At 36.5% G+C, this 26,603-nt stretch overlaps 3 protein-coding genes across 3 annotated transcripts; 2 read left to right on the plus strand and 1 right to left on the minus strand.

The window, feature by feature from the left end:
* Positions 1–61: 61 nt before the first annotated feature.
* Positions 62–4,379, plus strand: LOC127516362 (gastrula zinc finger protein XlCGF57.1-like). The gene is made up of 2 exons (XM_051900965.1): positions 62–1,713; positions 3,157–4,379. Exons 1-2 carry the CDS (start codon positions 1,578–1,580, stop codon positions 4,347–4,349), a joined length of 1,329 nt encoding a protein of 442 aa, XP_051756925.1. The 5' UTR covers positions 62–1,577; the 3' UTR covers positions 4,350–4,379.
* Positions 4,380–4,757: 378 nt separating this feature from the next.
* Positions 4,758–10,171, minus strand: tekt4 (tektin 4). Its single transcript, XM_051900833.1, has 6 exons — positions 8,986–10,171; positions 8,527–8,597; positions 8,273–8,416; positions 7,831–8,053; positions 5,343–5,497; positions 4,758–5,272 (listed from the first exon to the last, which is right to left on the minus strand). The coding sequence occupies exons 1-6, from the start codon at positions 9,532–9,534 to the stop codon at positions 5,059–5,061; spliced, it is 1,356 nt and encodes a 451-aa protein (XP_051756793.1). The 5' UTR covers positions 9,535–10,171; the 3' UTR covers positions 4,758–5,058.
* A 4,453-nt stretch (positions 10,172–14,624) lies between these two features.
* si:ch211-202h22.9 (uncharacterized protein LOC559480 homolog) lies at positions 14,625–19,955 on the plus strand. Its single transcript, XM_051901530.1, has 5 exons — positions 14,625–14,770; positions 15,009–15,109; positions 16,718–16,801; positions 19,373–19,514; positions 19,609–19,955. Exons 2-5 carry the CDS (start codon positions 15,019–15,021, stop codon positions 19,715–19,717), a joined length of 426 nt encoding a protein of 141 aa, XP_051757490.1. The 5' UTR covers positions 14,625–14,770; positions 15,009–15,018; the 3' UTR covers positions 19,718–19,955.
* The last annotated feature ends 6,648 nt before the right edge of the window (positions 19,956–26,603 follow it).

The raw sequence follows: 26,603 nt of genomic DNA on the forward strand, positions 1-26,603 counted from the left end.
CTGGCAACTTGACAAATATGTTGTCAATTTCAATAAAAATAAGAAATTTAAAAAATTTAAAAAAAAAAGTATTTTAGAGATCACAGTTTTTGCAAACTTAAATATTCGGCTTTATTAGACTTAATGAAACTATAATGAATTTATGTGCAATTTTTTACTACAAGTCAATTTATTTTCTTTAAACTAAGATCTTAAAGGATTTGCTATCCTGTGGCTCCCTGTAGTGGACAACATTAGTATTATTGCCTTCATCTGAATCGCATTGATACAAATGGCTGATAATCTTTTTTTTTTTTCATGATTACTTTATTACTGATAATACAACCACATTAAACTCTAAATTCACTGATTCATGGTACCCATTTTTTAAACTAAGTAGTAATGATAGATTATTATATCACTTGTTAAATTGTCATTTAACAATTACATTCAGTCCTGCATTAACAGTGTGATTCAGTTTGTTTGTGCCACCCTCAACAGGTAGGGTATTTTATTGAACAAATAAATTGCCATATGTAGCTCTCTAACAGTGTTCATTGTAAAACATCATCTATTGTAAAGGGCCATTTCATAATGGGTTGTTGTAGCGCTGTGCTGTTTATTTTCAAGGAAGTACCATGTCTATTAATGGGTAAAGCTACAGTAACATCTTTTTCAGCTAATCATCTTGAGATCCTTTCCATCTAAACTGGTTATATCTCTTAAGCCTAGTAGTGAATGTTTTATGAGCGGTAGAATAATCGTTCTCTCTTTTTTAGATATGAGAAAGAAACATACTTAGCCGACCCAGACCTGTTGAGGAGGAAATATTATGAGAGTGTGTCAGTATCCAGACAGCACTGTGACGGTAGGGTAGCCTGTGAGGTACATTAAAAACGTGTGGATAAAACAAGTCAAGATTATGCATTTGCTGAGGAGATTATTCAGCTCTCAATAAAATCATTCTCTCATCCAGATTTTACAGATTAAGTGCTGAAAACACCTTACGATGGCGACTCCTGCTGATCAACACAATGTAAATGCAACAAGAATACAGCCTAAACAAATGACACTTTTACAAACCAATAGCAAATGTAACCAGTAAATCATTAAATGCCACTAAATATAAAGTCTATGTAGGCTATCATTTATGTTCCTTGTTATTTTTTTATTTCTTGTTTTGTGCGCTTTCTGGGAGAGCTTGGCTAATCGGGCCAATTAAATATCACACTCCATTTTGCCCTTCTGCATACATATGTTTGCACATTAGAATCTAAATATAAAACTGAACCGAGATCAGGTAAAACCATATTAGACACTGGTTCATGGGTTCAACCAGAGATCTTATGGAACTTTAAAGGCTCTGGTTCAGCAGATCAACGCCTCCTAGTGGTGAACCCTCGAAATGTTAAACATATGACGTAACGAGGTGTCGTTGCTGAAATCACGTGACTTGGCTCTCCGAGCTACGGATTTGCATAAGTCTTGAACATGGTCTCGAGGCTTATTCAAGCAGCGTTTTAATTCGGTGATTTCAAACCAAAACAATTTTGGTTGTAGAATATCTATTAGAGAATAAAGTGAATGAAACCTGACTGATGGAGACTGATGAAATAAGCTGCATCGACCATTTCCTAGTAATAAAGATGGAGCAGCTTGAAAATACAATGGAACCAGATGTGAAGACGAAAACATGCCAGACACCTATGCCAGAGTGGAAGAATAAAAGACAGAGTAAGTTAGTTATTTGTCACTTACAATGTAAAAAAATCAATTCTGTTATTTTTGATCGTGACTAATGAAAAGCCACATGCATCAATTGATTTATGCTTACATCCAAAATGATTACCAGCTATATTTTAAAGGTACACTATGTAACTTTGTTTGGTTCAATATTAACAACATTTAAATAATGAGCCAATACATCATCAATCCTTCTTCCAAAACAAGTTTTCACTTGTTCAGTATGGTAAGCCTATTATAAGGCTGCATTCAAAATCACTTACTATCTTGAGTAGGTACTTATTTTGAAAAAGTAATTACTTCACAACCGTTTAAAGTACTTTACATATAGTAGGGGTGTTCAGCGGAGCCAGTGCAGCACTGGTTCCGGAAGTATTTTTTTCATTAATTTTTCCCATAGAGATTTAAAAAAAAGTATTTGTTAAAGCATTATAAGCCATGAACCAAATCAGCAAAAGCAAAAAAGTTTTCAAAAATCTGACAAAAAGACAAAGGTACAAGACTACTTAACGGCTTTAGTGAGGGAAAGAACTACAATCCCATGAGGCATTGCAAACAGCATAATTAAATTATAATCAATGGAGAAATATAAAACTACTCGATTACTAATGTGTATATATATATATATATATATATATATATATATATATATATATATATAATTTTAAGTTCATTGCAAAATATGCATGTACAAATTTTAAAAATTTCACTCAAAAATGAAATTTCTGTCATTAATTACTCATGCCGTTTCTCATGTATTACTCATCAATACCCTCATGTCGTTCCACACCTGTAAGAACTTCATTCATCTTCTGAGCACAAATTAAGATGTTTTTGATGGTGTTGGTGTTGTTGTTTTTTTTTTTTTTTTTTTTTTTTTTTTTTAATCTCCCATAGAAAGCAATGTAATTACCACATTCAAGGTCCAGAAAAGTAATACATCATTAAAATAGTCGATGTAACTACAGTGGTTCAACCTTAATGTTATGAAGTGACTAGAATACTTTTTGTGCACAAAAACAAAACAAAAATAACTTTATTCAACAATTTCTTCTGTCCCCTGTCAGTCTCCTACGCTGTTTACGTTGCAGGCTTCTGGGATCTATGTGCAAATCAAAACTCCTCTGCTTTTGACAGCATCCTGCTTAGCTATGGCTACCCCAAAATCAAAAAACATGAAAGATCCACACACGAGAATAAAGCAAAAAAAGCTCAAACGAATGTATTATCCAGAGGCCACAAAAAGTGCAAGTGCAATGTGCAAAACTTTTTCGGGATCAACCCTTCATCAGTGCAAAGGGTTGATCCCGAAAACGTTTTGCACATTGCACTTGCTTATTTTGTTGTTTGGAGTGCACATCTATTACTTTGGCTATCTCACCTTTATTGTCCTTTAACTGATTTTTGACATTGATCTTTTAATGTTTGTTTTAGACTTGAAAGAACTGAAAGAAGATTCTGTCATTTGCCATCAATGTGGGATGTGTTTCATTGACCAAGCAAGTTTTAAGAAGCACATGAGAATTCACACTGGAGAGAAGCATTTCACCTGCCCTCAATGTGGAAAGAGTTTCACACAACAAGGACAGCTGACACGTCACATGAAAATTCACACTGGAGAGAAACCTTTCTCCTGCTCTGAGTGTGGAATGAACTTCAGAGAAAAAAACAAGCTAAATGTTCACATGAGGATTCACACTGGAGAGAAGCCTTTCATTTGCTCTCAATGTGGAAAGAGTTTCACAGTGAATCAAAGCCTTGAGAGACACATGAGAATTCACAATGGAGAGAAGCCTTTCACCTGTCCTCAGTGTGGAAAGAGTTTCACACAACACGGACAGTGGAAACGTCACATGAGTGTTCACACTGGAGAGAAACCATTCTCCTGCTCTCAATGTGGAAAGACTTTAACTGTGAAACAAAGCCTTAAGAGTCACATGAGAATTCACACTGAAGAGAAGCCTTTCTCCTGCCCCCAATGTGGAAAGAGTTTCACAGTGAAACAAAGCCTTGAGCGACACATTAGAATTCATACTGGAGAGAAGCCGTTCACCTGCTTTGAATGTGGGATGAACTTCATAGAAAAACAACAGCTTAATATTCACATGAGAATACACACTGGAGAGCAACCTTTCATCTGCTCTCAGTGTGGAAAGAGTTTCATTTTTAAACAAAGCCTTGAGAGACACATGAGAATTCACACTGGAGAGAAGCCTTTCACCTGCTCTGAGTGTGGGATGGGTTTCATAGAGATGCAAAAGCTTAAAATTCATATGAGAATTCACACCGGAGAGAAACCTTTCACCTGCCCTCAATGTGGAAAGAGTTTCAGAGAAAACCGGAGCCTTAAGAGACACATGAGCATTCACACCGGAGAGAAACCTTTTTCCTGCACCCAGTGTGCAAAGAGTTACACAGTGAAACAACACCTTGAGAGTCACATGAGAATTCACTCTGGAGTGAAGCCTTTCATCTGCTCTGAGTGTGGAAAGAGTTTCATGGAACAACGACAACTTCTAATACACATGAGAATTCACACTGGAGAGAAACCTTTCTCCTGCTCTCAGTGTGGAAAGAGTTTCACAGTAAAGAGTAACCTTGAGAGTCACATGAGAATTCACACTTGAGAAAAGGCAAATTAAATAAGTAAAACTAGACTTTGGAATTGTGGTGCAGTATTTTCACTTCCATGAATACATTTTACAGATTAATTTACCAATGTCCCTATGTAGACACTATATAGACGAAGCCCATAATCATTGTTTAAACAGTAAATTCTTTTGTCTGAAGGAGACACGAAGGCAGGCCTAAGGCATGTCAATGAGATGCTATCTCATTCCCCTTCTCAGGGAACCATGGTTACAGTTATAACCTGAGATGTTCCCTTTCCTTTCAAAGCCTTTCCTTTCCTTTGCGGGCCAGACGTCAGGCCTAAGAGCAGAGCTCTAAGGAATAATTGGCTCAGTTATAAAAAATGGCTAAAACTTAAAGGGATAGTGTGCCCAAAAATAAACACTCTGTCAGTTTAATGAAAGTCAGTGGTGTCCAATGTTATTTTAATCTTGCTGATTTTCATTGTATAGGCAAAAACTGAAATAAAAATAAATGACAAATAAACGAGACACAATAAAACATTTAATAACTATTATAATATATCATTTAATACTAGAATGATTGCTTTTGAAAAAAAATCTTTAAAAGCATTTTCTTTAAAACCAGAGGACAAATATAATCACTGCAACAAAAAAAACAGAAAATGGACACACACAGGCCATTGGAAGTGACTGTCTAACAGATCCAGACCTCCTGTTGATGAGGGAATATTATGAGAGTGTGTCAGTATCCAGACAGTGCTGTGACGGTAGGGTAGCGTGTGCGGTGTGTCATACACTTCTCTCTGTCGATGAGGAGAGAGTTTGTTTTGCAAGCGATGTCTTTCTCCAGGGTCAGTCGACTCTCCTCCAGGTCAGACAAAGATCTGCGTGCTTCATAGAGCTGCTGCTGCAGGGCTGATAGTGTACTGCTGAGCTTTGATGCTTCACCTAACAGACTACAAACACACACGCATCAGATAGGTTCATGTGTGTTGGGAGAGTGAGTGTGTGCATGCGTACATGTACCTGAGCTGCGGCTGGTCTCGGCACAGCTCCATGTTGGGTCTGAAGGTCCGGTAATGCAGCCTGGATTGAGCCACTCTGAGTGGAGCTTCTTTATCATGCACAGCTTGCTGCAAGTATGAGATATTCCTCTCCTGAGCCCCAATCTGATCCAGAATCTATTAAACACACATTAAACATCCATAGAGTTTAAAGTTTTATCCTGTCACTTCATGTTTATTTGTATGAAGTATGAAATATGAAGATTATGTAAGCTCTTTCATACACTGTAAAAAATGATACTAATTTTAACAGTAAAAGATCATAAGTTCCCTTAGTATTTACAGTGAAAAAACTGTAAGAAATCCGATGGGAAATTTCAGATTCTTTTCAGTTTTTGGAAGTCATTACAATTTGCAGTGAAAAAATGTAAACTGACATTTCCAGAATCTGATAGTTTTCTTATCAGTAATGTACATTAGGGTTTTATGTTACATCTTATGCTGTTAAATGTTTATTGTATTATTTTAGTTAAAGGTGCTGTATGTAATTTTTTGTACTAAAGCATAAAAATACCATAATATGTTTGCAGATATTTAGGAAACATGCTAAGTTCATTTGCTTGAAAATCAATACTATAGTCAGTTATTCGACTTTGAAATGTGCGTTCTGTGTCAAAATGTCTGTTTTTGTTTTGGTCTGTGTAATCCCGCCTACGGGCTAATTTCGAGCTACAGGTAAAACAAGTGAAAAATGCCAATTTTGGTCGAATTTGAGGTTTTCACAAAAATTAGTTCATTAAAAGTGCAATATGTAATATTTTCTATCCGCTAGAGGTCGCTAGAGGCCTATTCAAAACAAAGGCGTAGCTTGATGGACGCAAGTTTGAGCATGGAATCTTGGGACATGTGGTCTTCACCTCAACGGACGGTGGAATAGAATTGGGATAGGACTCGGGAAGAAATCATGTTCATGGATGCGACTATTAACGTTACTGTAGTATGAAGCAGAGCAGGACCGAGTGTTGTAGGAACTGAACGAGGCCGCTGGAGTGATTGAGCAACACACGCCGCAAGCATCGGAACGTTTATTATGACACAGTCGCCGGCGCCGCTTCCGCTTTTCCGGTCATGAGTATGAGGTAAAACAGCTCTGTTTATCATATTAGATACATTTGAGTGTGTTGAAAATGTTATTAAGTTACTCTGTGCGTTCGCTCGGTGGCTGCTGTGAGACACTTGTTACACACTGCAGTAAGCTAGATCGATTTTAGAATACCATATTAAATGCTGGATGGCTTGATGGCTTGTGTTGATAAATGGCGTGCAATTAATTTTAAAACGTATTGTATGATGGAGAAAAGGCTGTATTACTGTTACTAAAAATAAAGCTGCATCTGATTATGCTATGTTAGCTACTTCACAAAATAGTTTTTTTTCTCTGAGGCGCGGTAAAGCATGGTACTCGGAAAAAATCAAGGAAATTAAACAATAAGACTAAACATGTTGAGCTATATAACAATAATTAGTTTTCTGTCTATAAATATATCAAAACAGTTGTTCCCTTGTCTAGTGGTTTTTGGATACTGCAAAATTCTTACATATTGCACCTTTAAGTCCTCGTCTAGCGATCCCAATGCTCCATATAGCAATTAAACGTTTAGAAGTATTTTTATTTGTATGTTGTTTTCTGAGAGGAGTATGTTTCCTTTGTCCATGAAAAATGCCATTTTTCTCTGCCCGCTTCTCGACGACTGGCGCACACTTTCCCTCAGCACAAATTTGGTATGGTTTTAAAGCGCAGCATTCCAACTTTTGGAATATTCATAGCGAATTCTCGATGGCATGAGTCTGAAACAATGAAATGTCATTTTCAAACTCATGCTGATGTAAACAAAATGATCTTACTCGCGCTGACTGTCAGATCCGAAGCGCGTGCACAAACAGAATTACAGTATTTCAAAAAAATCTGTGTTGGCGAGTATTCACGCAAACGTTATCTGTTATGTTGGGGAAAAACATCTGATGTGTAACATTATATTAGATCCGTGTGATAGAGTAGGTCTTAATACATAGGCTTAATACACATTTTTTGTAAAATGTGGTGTTATTACCAGGGATTTTAAGGTATGGTTTCTAGGTGATTTTGTTTTAGAACTTTAAATCGATTTTTCTCAAAATTGACTTTGCTGACTCTATCGACTTCAAACAAGTGTAGCTCAGTCATTTTTTTTGTCTTATTCCAACAAATCATACATCATTTTGAATATTTTTTAATAGAAAATGTGAAAATAACAATAACTAATTTTTGATAATTTACTCATTGATAAATTACTCATGTTTTTGTTACTGTAAAATTAAGTTAAATCCTTAAAACTTTAAATGTATCTATTTTTTACTGTAAAGTTCTGGCAACCACAGCTGCCATTCATTTTACCATAAATTCCACCTTTTTATTTACACTGTATAATTTGCATATGTATAGGCTTTTGCTTTGTATTGGTGTGTATTGCCTGTCCCAGGTGCAGCTCCAGCTGTGTTTTGGCCTGGCTCAGTTCCATGCAGCGCTGAATGAATGCCTGATCTACAGTGGCACACTGTGCCCGCAGGTCCTCAGCCGTCTCCTGCAACACCCGCTCAGACAGCCGCCTCAAGGCCTGGCTCGCCACCTCCTCTCTCTCCGCCAGCCGCAGGTTATCCCGAGTAAACTTACGCCACACCTCCTCATCACACACCCTACAGAGAAACATATCAGAAAGTGCTGTCACTGCAATAGCTGTGATTTGTTACGCATTATCAAAAACCAAATACAGCCAAGAACTGTTCATAATGATCTGGTTAGGCAGAAACAGAACCTTTGATATGCTGAAATGTATTGTGAAAGGTGTGTGAAATGAAAATACAGTTTGTGTCACTCCAGCTGAGCTGAGTTAAGGCACAAGGTTTGGCACGCACTGGTCCTGCAGCACTGCTGAGCTGGGATGCCATTGTGTGTCCGTGCTCCTGTTGTTATAGCGCCCACACTGGTCATCCAGACTGTAGGCCTGCTGTTTGTCAGACCAGTCTAACTCAAGAGTCTGCTTCACATCCCGGTTCAGCCTGGCGGACACAAACAGGTTTATGACTTTAATCTCCCATTCAGTTATGTGCTGTAGTCTCAAAGGAATTAAATGATAATTATCCACATATTCATAATTTGGATAACTGGCCTGATCTGGTTGAGGGTTTGATCCAGAGTTTTTTTCAGCAGGGCCTGGACGCTTCTGATCAGCTCCACCTCCTGTTGGAAATCAATCGTGTTCACCTATTAAACTTGTTTGTATTTAATGTTTAATGCCATCTTCATTACTCAGCACTACTACTACTACTAACAATAATATAGATAAATTATTATTATTTTTTTATTAATGAAAAGGGTTCTACAACTACTAATAATGTATTTATTGTTATGTGTATTATTATTATTATTCTCTTTTTAATGAGCAAAGAATAAACAAAAATAGATCATACTAACATAATTTCCACCTTGTGGGGAGCCAAAGACAAATTTCCATACGAGTAGACAGTACATATTCAATGTCAATTATTATTATTATTATTATTATTTTTAAATAAGACTTTCACTTCACCCTTTCCATATCTTTAGAAGTTAGAAATATTTTTCATACCTTTAGAAGTTCCTCTTCCACCTGGTCCTCCACCAGATCCGGGCCGAAGCGTCTCTCTCGGCAGGTCAGGTTATCGGTGGCGATGGCGAAGGGTATCTCCGTGGCGTCCAGCGCTTTTTCCAGCCGCTTCCTGCAGCCAATCAGCAGGTCTGTTTCTGCGTTCAGCCGCTCGATAAACAGCTCCAACTCGGATCTCCAGCGGTGGATGTCCTGCAGCCGCGCGCCCAGCTGTTTGGTGCCCTCGGTCTGTGTGCGTAAAGTCCCGGCGTCGGTCTCCGTTTTCAGCGTTTTGGACTCGTTGCAAATATTCTCCGCGTGGTTCCGGTCCGCAACTGCCCGGTTTAATATATCAGAGTTATTGTTGATCCACTCTCCGGGGGTGTATTTGGCGCTCCGGTAGCCCGCAGTGGCCAGACCGGCGGATGTACCCGCGTAAACGTTTTCCTTAACGGTGGTCTCCGGGTTTGTGACCGGTGGCTGTGAGCCATTCTGTGCCACGATCCGCGTGTCAAAATGGGGTCGCGACACTAAAATCTGGGATGACATCATAATTTGGTGTAGAGTAAAAAATAAAAAAAAGGCTTTACCAGCCTGTATTTAAAATCGTTTTGTTAAAGAGATCTATCGGTTCCTGTAGCGAAGTCGCCGAATGTTTGTATTCCGTAGCCTGGATACCGTCGGTTTCTATGGACGCGCGCGCACACACAAGTTTCATGTTTCACTTTTTTTCAACATTGTTCCTAGATTATTTTAAATTTTGACTCAAAACTAGTTATTATTCATATTGGATTTTTGATTTAACCGAAGTATAATAGGCTATTAAAGCAATAGGCTACTAAATAAAATTAAAAAATAAATATAAAAAAGTTATAATTTCCTTATGTCTCCCCTAATAACAGTATCAGAGATGGATAAAAGGCAATGATTTTGCAAGCTGGTTGATGTTTTATTTCCTGTTCAATGTACTTCTGAATGTATACTGAATGAGAAAGGCTGAGACTTCAGTAGTTACATGAAAAATAAAGGCTCTACACATTTGAGACATGGTAAGTTGTTTGGGTCAGTATCACTGTAGGGTGCCTTTTGGTGTCCTGTACATAAATAACTCATTTGCCATGATAAATTAACATAAAAATGACTATCAAATGGGTGTGTGATATAAGGCTAAGTTTTTATATTCATAACAAAAGCATTACTTGGCTCTTTAGATCCATTTTAGTTTTGTATAAGAGTATGCGTGTTATTTTGCTATGTCCCACGCACTGCTCTTTAAATTTGAATGAGAGTAAAATATAGTCAAATCATAAATTTAAAAATTTTGTTTTCCTATTAATATTTTTTTTTAAATAAGAGATTACTCAATTTGAGTGTACTGATCATTTGTAATAAAAACAATATTTTTATTTAATAAAAAAAAGATTTTTTTCATGTCCCTTGAATGGTTGTCCACCCTGTCGTATTGGGGAATCGTCCCTTTAAGAAAAGGCCATCCCCTTTAGTGACATCAGGACAACAGATTTTTTGTCTCTTCAGTGGCGGGAATTTCAACGGCTGAAGTGAGTAAGTTGGTGACTTTCCAATTGACACATTTTCTTCGTTTGAGTTTGCATACTTGTTTTGCCAAAGCTTAACATGTCCACCCTGTCTGCATAAAATATGCCGGAAGTGAGTTTAAATATATCAAATTCTCTTCAACAACCAGACTAGCTATTTAGCTAGTCACAGTTTGTTGTAAGCTAATATGTTAATTGAAGCTCAAAATGTCCACCCTGTCGGCCACTTAAGACATGACAGGGTGGACATAGCATTAATTTGTAATTAGTATTGCAATTTATAGAAATGTAATATTGTAATTTATAGAACCATCTGCTGTAGATAACATTTTGTAATTTATAAATGATTTATTGTTTGTGTTTTTGTTATTGTTTGTGAATGTATATCTAGATTTCTTTTCAGAGGTGTGTTTCTCTCTGTTCATGATATGGTGTTTACATGAGGTTTTTAGTTAAAGCTGCAGTCCGTAAGTTTTGCCTTCGCCATCTCTGTTTGAACCCTGAAATTGCTGTTATTTGTGGAATTATCATCTTTACGTGGGTTGTGCATCGGCACGGCTCCTCAGCGAGGAAGAATCTAATGTTTTGAGGTGTAGCCTATATGTGGGTTGTCAATCAATGCACCGGTTGTCAACGATGATTGTCGTTTTGAACTTGTTGAATTACAAACCGGCATCAAAATGACAAGTTTAATTACATTCCAGCTGCTGTAAGAAGAGGCTACACACAATCTACCGCCTGCTGCATCCCCGCACAAGCGAAATATCCTGCTAGCCGGAACTCCTGTATGTATACGCATGACGAATGGCGGAAGCTCGAATTTCCTGTGTAAACCTACCAGTACCACTCAAATTCTAAAACATTATTGCAAGCTTACCGTTGTGAATCGGGCTAAGGTAAGGAGATTGTTTTGAGCACTGGCTGGTTATGTACCTGCTCAAAACTGATTTTGGATAATTCTTAACCAAAAAAAGTTATGGACTGCAGCTTTAAGATGTATTAAATCAATATGAATTAAAGTAAACTAAAATGAATAAGCGGCGGGGTGATGAATAAATAGAAGTTGTCATATTTTGTCATGCTTTGTGTGTTCTGCTTTATGTGTCCACCCCGTCATGTGCTGGTTCACCCTGTCATCTTGATATTTTAAAATAATATTTAAAATAATAATTCAATCATACCTATATAATCCAGTGTGTTCAATAGCTAGGTGTGGGGGCAATAACATGCAAACAAAAAACTGCATCCAAATATCACAGTTTTCTCAAAATAAGAAAAAATACATGTGCAAATTGTATGAGTTTCTTTAAGAACACATAATTTGCATAAAATCTTTTATGTATTTGAAAGCAAACAAATAACCCTGTTTAGGAAAGAGATGTCATACCTTTCAGAAAATATAATTTGCATCTTAATATTGCAATTAAAACGTATTTAACAGTAATTTATATGTCCACGACAGGGTGGACATATCTTATGGTTTATGCTCCGAATAATGGCCCATAATTATCTAAAAATATGTGTGGGAGCTCAGCCATATATTTTTTACAATACTTACATGTCTACTATTTATGACAAGACATTAAGCAAATGGAAATTTAAAACCAAAATTTTTGAGTATTGTGAGGGTTGAAAGGCACTCTGCGGTGATATTGACCCGTTTATAAGCTGTCATCTCTCTCTCTCCAGTAATGTGCTTCCTCTTTTGCAGCATCTTAACTGACATCATGCTGCTCCACTAAGGTTAATGACCGACTAATTCCAGGAAATGCTGGATTCAAATTGAGGTGATTTAATCAAAAGAGATTCAAACAGCACTCATCTGTTTCACTGAGTTAATGGAAACTTCCTCTCACAATGGGCAATCACATTAAAGTTTTATGAGCAATGATCACAAACTGACAGAGCAAAATATTATGATGCATTTAAAGGGTGTGCACATCACCAATAAGAAGAAAAAAGGCAGGAACTAGTGATGCATGATCAAACAGAATTATGTGATCAGATTACTTTTTGATCTAACGAGTAAAGTAATGCATTACAGGTAGCATGCATTATGTAATCAGATTACTTGTTGATCTAAAGAGTAAAGTAATGCATTAAAAGTAATGTGCATTGAGTAATCAGATTACTTTTTTGATTTTACGAGTAAAGTAATGCATTACAAGTAACATGCATTATGTAATCAGATTACTTGTTGATCTAATGAGTAAAGTAATGCATTAAAAGTAATGTGCATTGAGTAATCAGATTACTTTTTTGATTTTACGAGTAAAGTAATGCATTACAAGTAACATGCATTATGTAATCAGATTACTTGTTGATCTAATGAGTAAAGTAATGCATTAAAAGTAATGTGCATTGAGTAATCAGATTACTTTTTGATCTAACAAGAAAAGTAATGCATTACAAGTCATACATTATGCAATCACATTACTTTTTTGATGTTAATGCAAATTTATTTACATTTCTTTACAGTCAAAAAAGTTACTCCAGATGAAGTATTTTCAACAACAGTCACGGTAATAGTATGAATTGTAGCTGAAATATAGCTAGTGATGCATGATTAATCAGAATTTTCGCCCAATCAATACTTGGAAAATGTAACTGTGATATGACTCATTAGATATTGCTTGATGCTACAACATTTTTTACCTGCAAGTGTCTCCTAGGATAGAACGAATGAATTGATATTCCAGAGCAACTTGGCATTTCTGACTGGCCACCAGCCATCTTGGTTTGGAGGGGGAAAAAATCAACACAATGGCTCGCCACTTGGTGGCAGTGTATAGGATGATGCACTAGGGTCCACTGTGGAGGTTGATGTGCAGCTATGCCATCAAAACCCATGCATATGCAAGAAAATGCTTGTAGAACAGTTTGTAGATATGGGAAGAAGGAGGCGGGAACCTGGCGAACGTTTAACAAACTTTAATACAAAATAAAGAAAATATACAAAACGAAAGTAAAATGCCACACAAACATAATAAAACACAACATAAAGTCCAGGCCTGGTCCTCTCTCGTCCTTCACTTTTATGCTTCCGGAGCTCCTCCGTGAGAGATACGAGACCGGTGCAATGCGTCGTTATCATTCGCATCACCGGCCTCGCGCCGTTCCCTCATGGCTCTCGCCCCGCCCTGCTCGTCACAATGCTTTTTTGAATAGCTGTCCACTGTAGTGACCTCTATACATGAAAGTGTTAATTTCAACGCTATTTCATGACCAATTCGTACGTATTTTACGAGCTGGCTAATTCGTATGAATTCGTACGACCTCACTTGTATGAATTCGTACGATTTGTCTAATCCCCAGTGACGGGTAGGTTTAGGGGCGGGGTTTGGGGTAGGTCATTCGAATGAATTCATATGAATTTGTCAACTCGTAAAATACTGTACGTACGATTTAGCAAAAAACGTATGAATTCGTATGAGTGAGGTCGTATGAATTCGTAGAACCTCGTAAAATACGTACGAATTGCCGTGAGATCAGGTTGGTTAATTTACAAGTTTATAAATAGCCAAAAACCAACGATTTATTCATAATACGCCACAACAATAACAATGAAGATCACAGGAGAAACGCGACAGCATAAACAACACAAGACAAAGAACTGAACAAACGGAGGGCTATATATACACAGGATAATGAGCACTAAACTAGAAACAGGTGTACAACATAATCAGTTAACATAGAAACAAACTAGTGATTAGAACAAGGGATACCGACAGAAAATAACTAAATACAAACTAAGAGTCCATCAAAACTAAATAAGCCCAAACTGAACGTGACAACTCCATACTAAGCAATAATTCAGATTAGTCCCGGTTTAATAAGTTCATGGATTGTATCATGAACATATTAAGTCTACAGAACTGCCAACATTTGCTTTAACATTAACAGCATGTGCAAACAAGTGGGAAAATAACTTAACTAAACTGATAATGTTGTTTGCTTTTTTCCCATTATTGTAATGGAAAATGGGAAGGTTTACCATAATGTAGTCAACCAAAGATAGCCCCGCCTACACAGTTAGTGTCACTGTTATCTTGCCTATAATTTTATGCCCACAGACATTTATGACTGTACTCTGCTGTTCCCTCTGACATTCATTAACCACACCCTCTCACTCTCTCGCTCTCTCACTCATAATCATCCTTATTCTGCTGTACATTCTCTGTCGCTCTCAAAGGAGAAGCAACACAACCGACACGTTTTCACACTGCATAAAGGTACGAGCATACATTTTTACATGAACTAAGAGTTATGCTTTTGTTACATGTCAAGTACATGAAGAGATTCTGTTCAGCTTTGCATTTATAAGTCAGCTCTATCATAGTGTGTGGTTTTTACTATAGATATAGGGAAATTAGTGGAACAAGATAAAGACTGAGAGAAAAGGACATAGCAAAGATAAAGAAACTTGCTTCTGATTTCCAATTCCTCATCTTCATGTATTCTTATTCACAGGTCTTTGATAATGGAGAAAGAATACAACCCCCCTCCTTATTCCGGTGCTCAGACAGGCATAAACTACCCTGGACCACAGGCACCCAACCCACCTCAACCAGGTCAGATCATCATCCGCTCCGACCTCACTAACAAGAATCAACCAGAATGTAATATAATCAATCTAATGCTTTACAATAAGGTTCCAGTAGCTAACAATGGTTAATGCTTTAGAAGTGTTTTTAATTGTTAGTTCAGGTTAACTAATGTAGTTACTAAATGTTAACAAATGGAACCTTGTTGTAAAATGTTACTATATAAACAACTTAGGAGAAAGTTTGTGAAACCAGTGCAAGACAATGTTCACCCAAGTATTAATAATATACAGAAAAAAAGATCCAAAAATTTTAAACTGTAAAAAATTATTTTATATAAGCAAGTATTATTGGAGTATGTTTTACAAGAAAAAAAAAAAAAATCTATTTCGGTCTTTTTGGTTTAATGCAATGTGTTCCCGAACATTTCTTTGTAAACATTCAAAGTAAATCCTACACTAAATTCTTTACAGTGTCTTTGCTGGGGAAGCTACACCATTAAGGTGTTTTATGGACGGGTTATCAGGAAGTCATGTGTGCAGTGGTTCAATCCATGACGTCAGATGTGTGTTAAAGGACGTTCCCTGTAAAACATAAAGACTTTGGCTTTACAATTATATAAGAACTCCTGAAACATATATGAAACTTTTACGAGCTGTTGACCTCTAATAAGTAACGGTCTGGCAGATTAGATTGCTAATGGATGGATACTGTTGTACAGGGTGGAAACCTCTCTTATCAGAAGAAAGTTATCAGAAGAAAGATAATTGTAATGTTCTCCAAAAACAGAAACACTAAGGTCTAAGATGCTTTGGCTTTCAGGACCTGGCCATCTCGGACTCAAAGAACAGTGAATTTCAGATTACACCAGCAATGCGTGTCCATTCATCAACCAAAGCTTCAAGACTGGATAATATAGCATGATCCTGGAATCAATTAAATCAACAATTGAAACTCGAATAATGTAATGTTTTAAATGGGCCTAACCTTTAACTGTTCTTCAAGTAGTCTGCAAAGAGCCAAATTTTAAAAAATAGGAGCCAAAATTCTTTTCAGATGACATACATGACAACTAAAACCAGAAGAGTTTGGTTGTTCACTGATGCTAGAGGAAGCAAAAGTCTTGACTCTTAATGATAAATACATTACATGCACTAATTTTTGTCAATCCAAATGAATCTAATCTGATTTCAAATTCTGAAAGTTCTATTTACATGAACCCTGAACTCTGCAATATGATTAACATTTTTGTTATAAGGGCTCCAGCACACATAGTATATATGAGAATCTGATTGAGAAGTCATATTCAAGTGCTTACATGCTTATTTTTTCCTCTTGATCGGATTATTTTAGGTCTACACCACCCCTTTCAATCAAAATTTCACTCAGATCAAGCTCAGTCAGATTAAGTTGTTTACTTGAAGGCTTTTCATTCTGATTGAGCTATCAGTCCAATTACTAAAGATTATTTGGTGCATATAAACTTGGCTTGTGTTTTCTTTGATTTGGTCATTTGTTTAATTGGTTCATGTCTACCTTTTTCAGTGATTTTAGATAAAGTGTATGATCTCACATCCTATAAATCTCCACTGCCGTGAGTTTCAGTGTTTTTAAGCTTCTTTGACCCTTTTACAGGTCCACAAGCTGTACCTTACCAATCTCCTCCATATGGGTTCGGGGATCCATCCATCAATGTCCAGCCCACCATGATCCCTGTCGGTGAGTGTTCAGCACCTTAGACCCATCATTTCTCATGTTTTATTCATTTCATGAGAGTTGAACACTAGCAGATTTTTGCTATAAGAACGTTCTCCAAATATTCAGTGTTGGTTCTGGAAAAGTAAAAAAAAAATGTCCAGTTTTCTTGACGTTAGAGGAACGTGTATGAAAAGGTATGATGTTCCTCAAACATTCTTTCAACTTAACATTCCAAGAACATAAAATTGTCCAGTTTCCTTAATGTTAGTAGAATGTTATTTAAAGGTTAGTATGATGTTCCTGAAACATTCTTTCAATCATTCAAACACCTGCTGTGAACAAGCACTGAAAGAAAGAGAAATAAGAACACAAACTACAACTTTCTTCAGCCACAGCCTTAGATGAACTGAAGATAAAAGACATTAAATCTCTGAAGATCTGATTAAACAACTCCACAAACAGCATTACCAGCTTCACTTATTACTAACCAGACTGACTTTATTTCTGTCACACGTCTACAGAAGCTCTTATTGAGAATTAACAGAGGTTTAGATGTTGATGTTTTATTGAAAATGTTTTGTTTGAGGTCACCATCATGGAGATCAGCGTTTGCTTTAGTTGAGCTCTTGACCCTTTGCTTTTGTTTGTTTTGTTTTTTCTGTAACTGCAGATGTTTCCAGAAAACATTTCCGCATTGATAAAGCAGATCAACATGGCTGCTTTCATGGACAAATTAGTTTTTTTGACTATTTTTAATAGTCAACTGATTTGATAAACATCATTTGTAACACTGAAGTGATTTGTGTAAGATTGTCTAAAACTATTTAGTTAAGATGTTGAGGCACACTTAGACATCAGCACTCATCATACAAACCTCAACAATGGTAACAATCAAAAAATAATTAAGCTGCATAATTTATTCATGCTGCAATGCATGCTGGGAGCCATGAATGTGTTTTGTATGCTGGCATGAAGCATGTCACCATTGTTGTTTCATATGCCGAATGTTGATGTCTGTCAGTGTATAAATGATACAAAACATGTTTTAAACAAAAAATTAAAATTGAGAGTGTTATTTATACACTCACAGACTTCAACATTTGAAACGCAACAATAGTGTTACAAATGATCTTTACCACATTAGCTGAGTTTAATACTTTTCAATAATGCTTTAATTCCATAATCAGCATTTACTGAAAAAGCAGTTGTTTAAATCACTTTAATGTAGTCATTTGACCTTTGAAACAGACACGTTGATCTGCTTTATCAATACAGAAATGTTTTCCATAAAAAACACACGCAATTGTTGATAAAGAAGCAACTCAACAAAAGTCAAGGGTCATGAACTCAGCTGAAGCAAACGCTGATCACCATGATGGTGTAACAAATTATCTCAAAGAGGAAATATTAACAATTATTCATAACTTGTGAGGATTAATTACTGTATGAATATTTGGATCAGTTTATCAGATTAACTTGCTGTAGCTACATCAACATTACAATCAATTTAGCTATGGAAAAAGAGTCATTTAACCAGGAAAAGAACCACCAGTCTCTGATTTCAAAACACCTCATTAAGAGGATTTTACTGCTTATCCTAAACCTCTGTTTAGTTAAAATATTCGATACTTGCATGGCCTCTGCAGTGGAAGCAGACAGTTGTTTTGAACAGGGTCTTGTTGATTCCGTGAAACGACGATGTTGAATTTGCAATTGATTTCTTCTGCGTTGAATTGAAGAAATGATGACGAACTTGCATGGTTAGTTTGACTCTTAGTTGCGAAAGAGTTCTCTCTCTCTCCTGGGTAAGCACATGGCTAGAGTGCAGGTTGACTGTGTACTATCTTTAATTGGTAATCATTAATTCCGCTAATCAGGCATCACAGCAGAAAAGACACGTGATTGTGATATTTTCTAAAACTATGCCTTGAAATCTAGGGAGGACACTGTACCTTTATTTATTTATTTTTAAATTCCTTCAAAATACATATTTTGCATGTCACCCAAACTATGTATTAATCTTGCAGATGTTTATACAGGTATGAACTTAAAGTGCCCGTATTATGCAATTTTAAAGGCTCCTAATTTTGTTTTGGAACCTCTTATAGAACATTGGCTTCCTGTGTCATTCGCTTCCAGTTATTTTACCTGTACAAAAACACTTTATATTGCAAACTTTTTATTGTTATCATATTATTTTAATTTCATTATCATAATCGCACTGGTTTGTAGCTCAAATAGTTTTACAGTTTATGGTACTTCTTCTAGTTATTTACCTCTAGGCACTAATGAATCCAAAGTCTCACACATTTAAATAAATAGCTTACTTCTACATTGCACAACAAGGTGGAGACACACTGATATGAACAGTAATGATGGTGTCAGTTTTATCATAAAACTGGAATTACTGATGACTCATTTCGGCAGTTCAGAATTGCTTATTTCTATTACAATGACTTGATCTTTTTACATTCACAAATAGATATATTAAAGGGAATATCCAAAAAAAGCATAATAGGGGCACTTTAAACCGCTTATGTGCAGTATTTTATATTTGTTCCGCATTAAATAGATGCATTTATACATGTGCAGTCACACAGATGACGACTATGCATCTCACTGATGTACCGGGCCGCATTATCTGTCCTCACTGCATGACGGAGGTCCTCACGGAAATCGAACATCTAAGCGGTTTGCTCACCTGGTTAATCTGTGGAGGCCTTACAATCTTTGCGTGAGTATACAAACTGTACAAGCATTAGAGCGTTTTTACCCTGCTTGAATGCACAGACTGCTGATATTTAGAGCTTGTTTGTTGTGCTTTTCAGGTGCTGGTTATGTTGTTGCATCCCTTTCTGTGTGGACGCGTGCAAGGATGTGAAACACACCTGTCCAAACTGCAAAAATGTCATTCGCGTTTACAAACGAATTCAATGATGAGCGATCGAAGATATGTCATTTGTACACTTTATATGGGAGTTTAACATTGTGAAATACTATAGAACTGATGCATAATTAATCACAATCCCACATATGTGTAGAACAAAAGTTATGACAAATATCTAATAATAAAATTACACTTTCTCTGGAAAGATGTTGCATACTTTCCATCTGTGTTTGCAAATTGTTTTTATAATGCGTGTATATATATATGAATAAAATAAGTTGCATTTTAGCTTTATTTGCAGTGGACAATCACTTGTTAAATACACACACCTGAAGCTCCATGTACTTTCCCACATAGACTGTAAAATCCTCACTGGATCCTCCAGTTAAATCAACACTGCTCAGTACATATTATGAATAAATTTGCTGTCCTCTGCACCTTTGGACAAATTTCATTACAGTATACAGTACTATAGTAGTTTCTTGGTCTTCTGACAAAAGACTTTCTTTGACAATCATGAATTTAAGTGAAATGATTTAATAGTGAAATTTCTCATATAAATTACTGTACTTTAATTATACTGTATATTACAAAACCCTGTCAATGATTCTTGGATGCAATTTCTAAAGCACAATCACCTGTGCTCCTGTTTATATTATCCTGAGATTCTGATTGGTGTGTCTTCATTTTTGCTACTGAATGTTTACTGATGGATAAATGTGTGCTATTTTACATAGTTTACGTAGTGACACAAGTTAATTATACTATGTGTTTGTGTTTTCTGAATGAGAACATGGTTAAACCACTGTAAAATAAGGGCATTTTTGTGTAGAGTTTTGCAGAAATCATTAAGAAAATTGGAATGTGTGTGAAAACAAGTGAAACGTGTTTATAGTTTTAAGAAAAACTAGTGTCTTTGTTTTGAGAATTAAATAAATGGTTTGGGAAATTGTGATAAATGGATCAGTTATAGTGTGTTAGCAATCGAGACTGTAAATCAGTTAATTTCATCTACAGCAGTTCTGCAGAAAACTGTAATGTCATCGTCCAGCTCAGTTCAGTTCTCATCCAATGGTGTCAGTGCAGCCAAACCAATAATATTGTTGAAAATTATTGAATATTGTCTGTGTCCACATCACAGGCAATGGTCTCTCTTGCCAGGCAAAGGGAAAAATCCCCTGGTGTGCCAGATCCAGTCTTGACAACTGTCTCCACACCTTGCTCTTCCTTGTCCTCATCCTCTTTCTCCTCGTCCACCACATCTCTTCCTTCTCCACTTTTCAGATTGTTTCCATCTATTGTTGGTATCATTGTAAGGAACCCCTCATTGGCCCAAAAACGGAATCCGACGGCCTGGGTGAAGGTTAACGCGTGTATGTCTTTTCAGCGCCCCTGTGAAGTTCACTTAATTTAATTCGTTTAATCTGACTCCAATTTCAAATGATTATTAGTCTTAGGTTGTGTTTCCAATTAGAAATGAATCATTGGTTATGTATTACACTGTAAAAAAAATTCCGAAGTTTTTACAAAATAATTTTGGCAGCTGCGGTTGCCAGAATAATTTTTTAAAAAATACAAAAAAACTGTAAATTTTACAGTATAAAACTGTAATTTACAAACAAGAAAATTTGAATGTAAACCAATAAATTCAACAATGCACACTACTATTAAAATCTGTTTTGTAACTTTAAAATATACTGACAACCACCAACGCAAAACACCATCATGGTAACCCACAACACTTAAGTAATGCAATAAACATTCATTAAACAACAGAAGAAGTAACATAAAACTCTAATGTACATAACTGGTAACAAAAACTATTAAGAAACATGATTATTCAAACAAAATACTTTCAAATGTGGAGTGTCACACAGTGGATTGTGGGAATATCAGTTTTTGACTGTAAATTATACATTGATTTTGTTCTTTTTTACTTCTAAAAATTGTAAAATTTACAGCATTTTACTGTGAAAATTACATAAAATGTCTGGTAATAGCTTTTACAGTTTTTCCCTGTATATTGTACTGGAACTTACTGTTAACCCATTTACAATTTTTTTTCCGTAGCATTTTTACAATATTTTACCGTAAAATCACATTCATTTTTTACAGTGTAATTTAGATATTTGATGATTCTGGGTATCCCATACTTTCAATTATTCGTTCATTAGGGACCCAATGCCGCACAGAGATACTCGCCCCGGGATTTGCGGTAAACTCACTGACATAAACTCGCCAGTCTGATCTTCATCAGAGGGTGTAATAAATTAGCTAATACCTTTAGTCGGTTGCCTACTGCTCATTCGAACAAAAGTGAATTTTAGTTTAGCCACATCCATACACCTTGCTAAATCAGCGGTAAACAGAAATCAAAAGGTCTTCAGATGAAGTTCCTACTGCTCCTTCATTCATGCGCCTTCAGTTTGTTCTACCCTGGACACAGATTTACGGTAGCATTAGCCTTCCATAATTTACTGGTAATAATGATATCAGGAGAATCCAGAGTAAGTCAAATATAACATTTTATTTGTCAGGTAAAAGTGTATCATGCCAATTACACAAATAACCAATTAGAAGCCAATTCAGAAATCATAAATACATAACATCAGTTGCTCAAAGATGACTCTAAGAGTAACAATTGCATATACACACAGTGGTGGATTAGTGTTTTTAAGACACTTGCCCATCACTGTATGAGGGCTTCTGGCTACAGAAGATCCCGCATGACTGCTTTGCACTTTACCTTATATACCAAGAACAGAACAAAAGGATTGTCAATTTTTATTACACCAACACCTGTTTTGGGGGAGAGGAGTGGGTTTATCAACACCCAAAAGGAGGACAGAATTCTCCTTAGTTTCCAATCTTCTTCATAATACCAGTGACTGCTATGAAATTGAGACCATTTTACCAATCGCACTGAGACATTTAAAATGATACCAAACATGAAAGGAAAAAACAATAGATACACAAGTTACATTATACATAGAATATGCCTTCCCGGAGAACTTTCAGTGACTTGAGTCAGGGGGAAGGAGGGTTTGTGTGTGTGCAAAACTCATCTCTCCAGATGAGTTTTATTGCTTTATTGCAGGGCACTTGATCTCAGTTTTTGTCTAACAGGAAAATCAAGTCTTACATCATCATTCAGCCCCTGTATCACCTGTGCAATCTGAATATGCAATCTGTATTTCATACAGCTGGTTTGATCACCTTATTAGAAACAAGTGTGAACAATTTTGAGTCGTTGTGTGTAAACGATGACAACTTACCGTTTTGCAACACAAGAGCATCACAGTGCGAAATGTGTTTTAGTAAGTGAGAATGGGGTTTTGCAAAAAGAGTGATTTATTCGACAAATTGGTTCAGGCTATTGAGAATTTGGTTTAGAGAATTGGTCTTAGCAATTGTGAAAAACTGTAACATCCCTGTGAAATCAACAAAAAGCTATGTGCCAGCATAGTACAAAACTCATCCATGACATTTGCTTTTATTTTTGTTCTGACTTTAGTAGCTTGTTTATGATGTTCAGAGATGATCTGCTTATCTGAATATTTTGCTAATTGTCACCATTATTGAGGATTGTATAATGAGTGTTGATGTCTAAGTGTGTCTCAGCAATGTTTATTTTCAGCATTAATGTATTACAGTGGTCAATCACAACAGCGGCTTCTGTTTAATAGAACAACTTTACAGTTCAGTGATACCTCAGCCTCAATAATATTTGCTTGGTGTCAGTCAACAAACTAAAAAAAATAAATAAATCAACAGTTAAATTCATTTAAATGTCATACAAGCAGACAATTTCAGCTGATGTGCTTTTTCATCATCAATGCACAAGGCTTTAGTAAAACACACTTGCAATTGTTAAAAGAAAATTTTAAAAGGTCAAGGCTCAAGAGCCCAACAAAAGCAAACACTAATCACCATAATGGTGACTTCAAATGAAACATTTTCAAGAAAACAGCTAAACCTCTGTTAATTCTCAGTGAGAGCTTTTGTAGATATATGACAGAAATAATGTCAAACAATATATTCTAGCTATATATTCATACTATATATTCAAAATAAAATTTCAGAAAAATCTGAAATCCACTGGCCTGCAGTACCTAATCAGTACCTTAATTGCACGCCTCTCTTGGAAATGACCCAAACAAGTCACTGAGGATTAACAGAGCTTAAATGTTTTATTTGATGCTTCATGCTCAAAATCAACACTTAGAAAAAGGGCATAAATTGTGATGGCTAGAAGACTGGGTCAGAGCATCTTCAAAAGTACAGCTCTTGTGGGGTGTTCCCGGTCTGCAATGGTCAGTATCTATCAAAAGTGGTCCAAGGAAGGAACAGTGGTGAACCGGCGACAGGGTCATGGGCGGCCAAGGCTCATTGATGCACGTGGGGAGCGAAGGCTGGCCCGTGTGGTCCGATCCAACAGAAGAGCTACTGTAGTTCAAAATGCTCAAGAAGTTAATGCTGGTTCTGATAGAAAGGTGTCAGAATACACAGTGCATCGCAGTTTGTTGAGTATGGGGCTGCATAGCCACAGACCAGTCAGGGGGCCCATGCTGACCCCTGTCCACCGCCAAAAGCACCAACAGTGGGCACGATGAATCATGTTTTCTTTTACATCATGTGGATGGCCGGGTGCGTGTGGTCGCTTACCTGGGGAACACATGGCACCAGGATGCACTATGGGAAGAAGGCAAGCCGGCAGAGGCAGTGTGATGCTTTGGGCAATGTTCTGCTGGGAAACCTTGGGTCCTGCTATCCATGTGGATGTTACTTTGACACGTACCACCTACCTAAGCATTGTTACAGACCATGTACACCCTTTCATGGAAATGGCATTCCCTGGTGGCTGTGGCCTCTTTCAGCAGGATAATGCACCCTGACACAAATCAAAAAATCTGTGGGTTGTGCTGAACAAACAAGTCCGATCCACTGAGGCCCCACCTCGCAACTTATAGGACTTAAAGGATCTGCTACTAATATCTTGGTGCCAAATACCACAGCACACCTTTAGGGGTCCAGTGGAGTGCATGCCTCGACGGGCCAGGGCTGTTTTAGCAGCAAAATGGGGACCAACACAATATTAGGAAGGTGGTCATAATGTTATGCCTGATCGGTGTGTATATATATATATATATATATATATATATATATATATATAGTGGGTTATTTGTTCGCTTTGAGTTGTGCTGGGTGTAGGTCCCGGGCTTTTAAACATTATTTGTCAAGAGGATTAACTGTGAGAAAAGCAAACCTACAGTATGTTTCCAGTGAGAAGAGTTTACTCAAGACCTTCACACTCAAAACCTTGTACCTGCTAAGCAGGATCCTGATGTTTAAAATGTTGTAGGAGATACACCAAGAGTCCTGTGGGTTGACTGCCTCTGTCAAAAATTATTGTTGGTTAAGTTAGTAAACTGGTTTCCTTAAAATGTTGAGCTCATAGAAATGAAAATTTTGAGTTAATGCAATGAAAGAGATTGGTTTAATCAACAGAAACTATATATGTTATCTGAACAACATTAGTTAATCCAAATTGATTTGACAAAAGACAAAAGTTGTGATAACAAATCATGAAAATATTTTTTTACAGTGAGAATATGTATATACCACCTATTGCAACACAACGTTTTAGAACATATACATGCAGAAATCCTAATTAAAAGTCAAACCATTTTCAATTATATATTATATAACCTACATACAGTATCTTCAGTGTACAGTAGATATTAAAAATTAGCCAGAGAAAAAATAACATTGAAAAGTCAAGGGTCAAGAGCCCAGCTAAGGCAAACACTGATCACTATAATGAAGACTTTAAATGAAATGGTCTATTGTTGTTCCAAATTATTTTTGTATTAACAATTTACAACTTTGAGTAAAACATGTTTGAGTACTTTAAGCCAACGCACTGTAAAAAATTTGAAGCAACTAAAATTTGAGGCATGACAGAAATGCTGCCATTGTTGACGCATGGGTGGAAAAACTAACATTAAAAATTGAAGAGTCAGCTAAAGCAAACACTGATCACCATGATGGTGATGTCATTTGAAACAATCTATTGTTGTCCCAACATCTTTGTGTATGTCTTTGTATTAACAACTCAGCTGGTCGTCAAACACAACCTCCAGGTTCTTTGCTGTCTTTGTTGGCATTAGTTACGTTGTGACTGTGCCTCAGATGCTAAAACTGTAAAACAATGGAATCAGGTTCCTAAGGATATCTTGTTTGTCCACTTTGATCAGTATCTATTATTTGATATTTGATTATTTTGATTTGACACATTTTTCTGTAGGTATAAAGTTCAGTCCCACAAACAGAACTTTGGGTTGAGATTCTTTGAAGGCCGACATGCTAACGTCAATGCTGAAGAGTTGAACTTGCTGTAATGCATTCTGCGAGTCATCATAAAATAAAACTCAACCATTGCTCTCAGAATGCATTGCAGTGTGAAGCATGTCACTGTTGTTGAGATTCATATGCTGGTTCTTGATGTCTGTGTGTTTCAAAATGATGCTGTATTTCAAAATGTTTTGTGCACACACAAAAAATTATTGTAGCCACAACATTGCTGGCTTTCTTGCCACAGTATCAAAGGGTTGGTAGAACATTATTTAAAGATATTTAATGATCTAACACACTTTTGATCAGCAATAAATGTTGGGGATGAGACCAGGCTGTAGCAAATGTGTTTTACAGACACAGTTACATCAGCCAGAAAAAAAGTGTTGAGGCAACTGTATGCATCAGAATTTTGAGCATTTTGAACTCAACTAATTTGTGTTTGACACAATATATTATTCCATATATTTTACAATATATTTAAACCATTTAATATATTGATCATAAATACTGTATACATACATATATTTTCTTTCCGTCAGGATATCACTCCTCCCCCCCCCCCTCTCTCTCTCCCTCTCT

This window comes from Ctenopharyngodon idella, chromosome 1 (assembly GCF_019924925.1).
Source record: "Ctenopharyngodon idella isolate HZGC_01 chromosome 1, HZGC01, whole genome shotgun sequence".
Taxonomy (NCBI): Eukaryota; Metazoa; Chordata; class Actinopteri; order Cypriniformes; family Xenocyprididae; genus Ctenopharyngodon; species Ctenopharyngodon idella.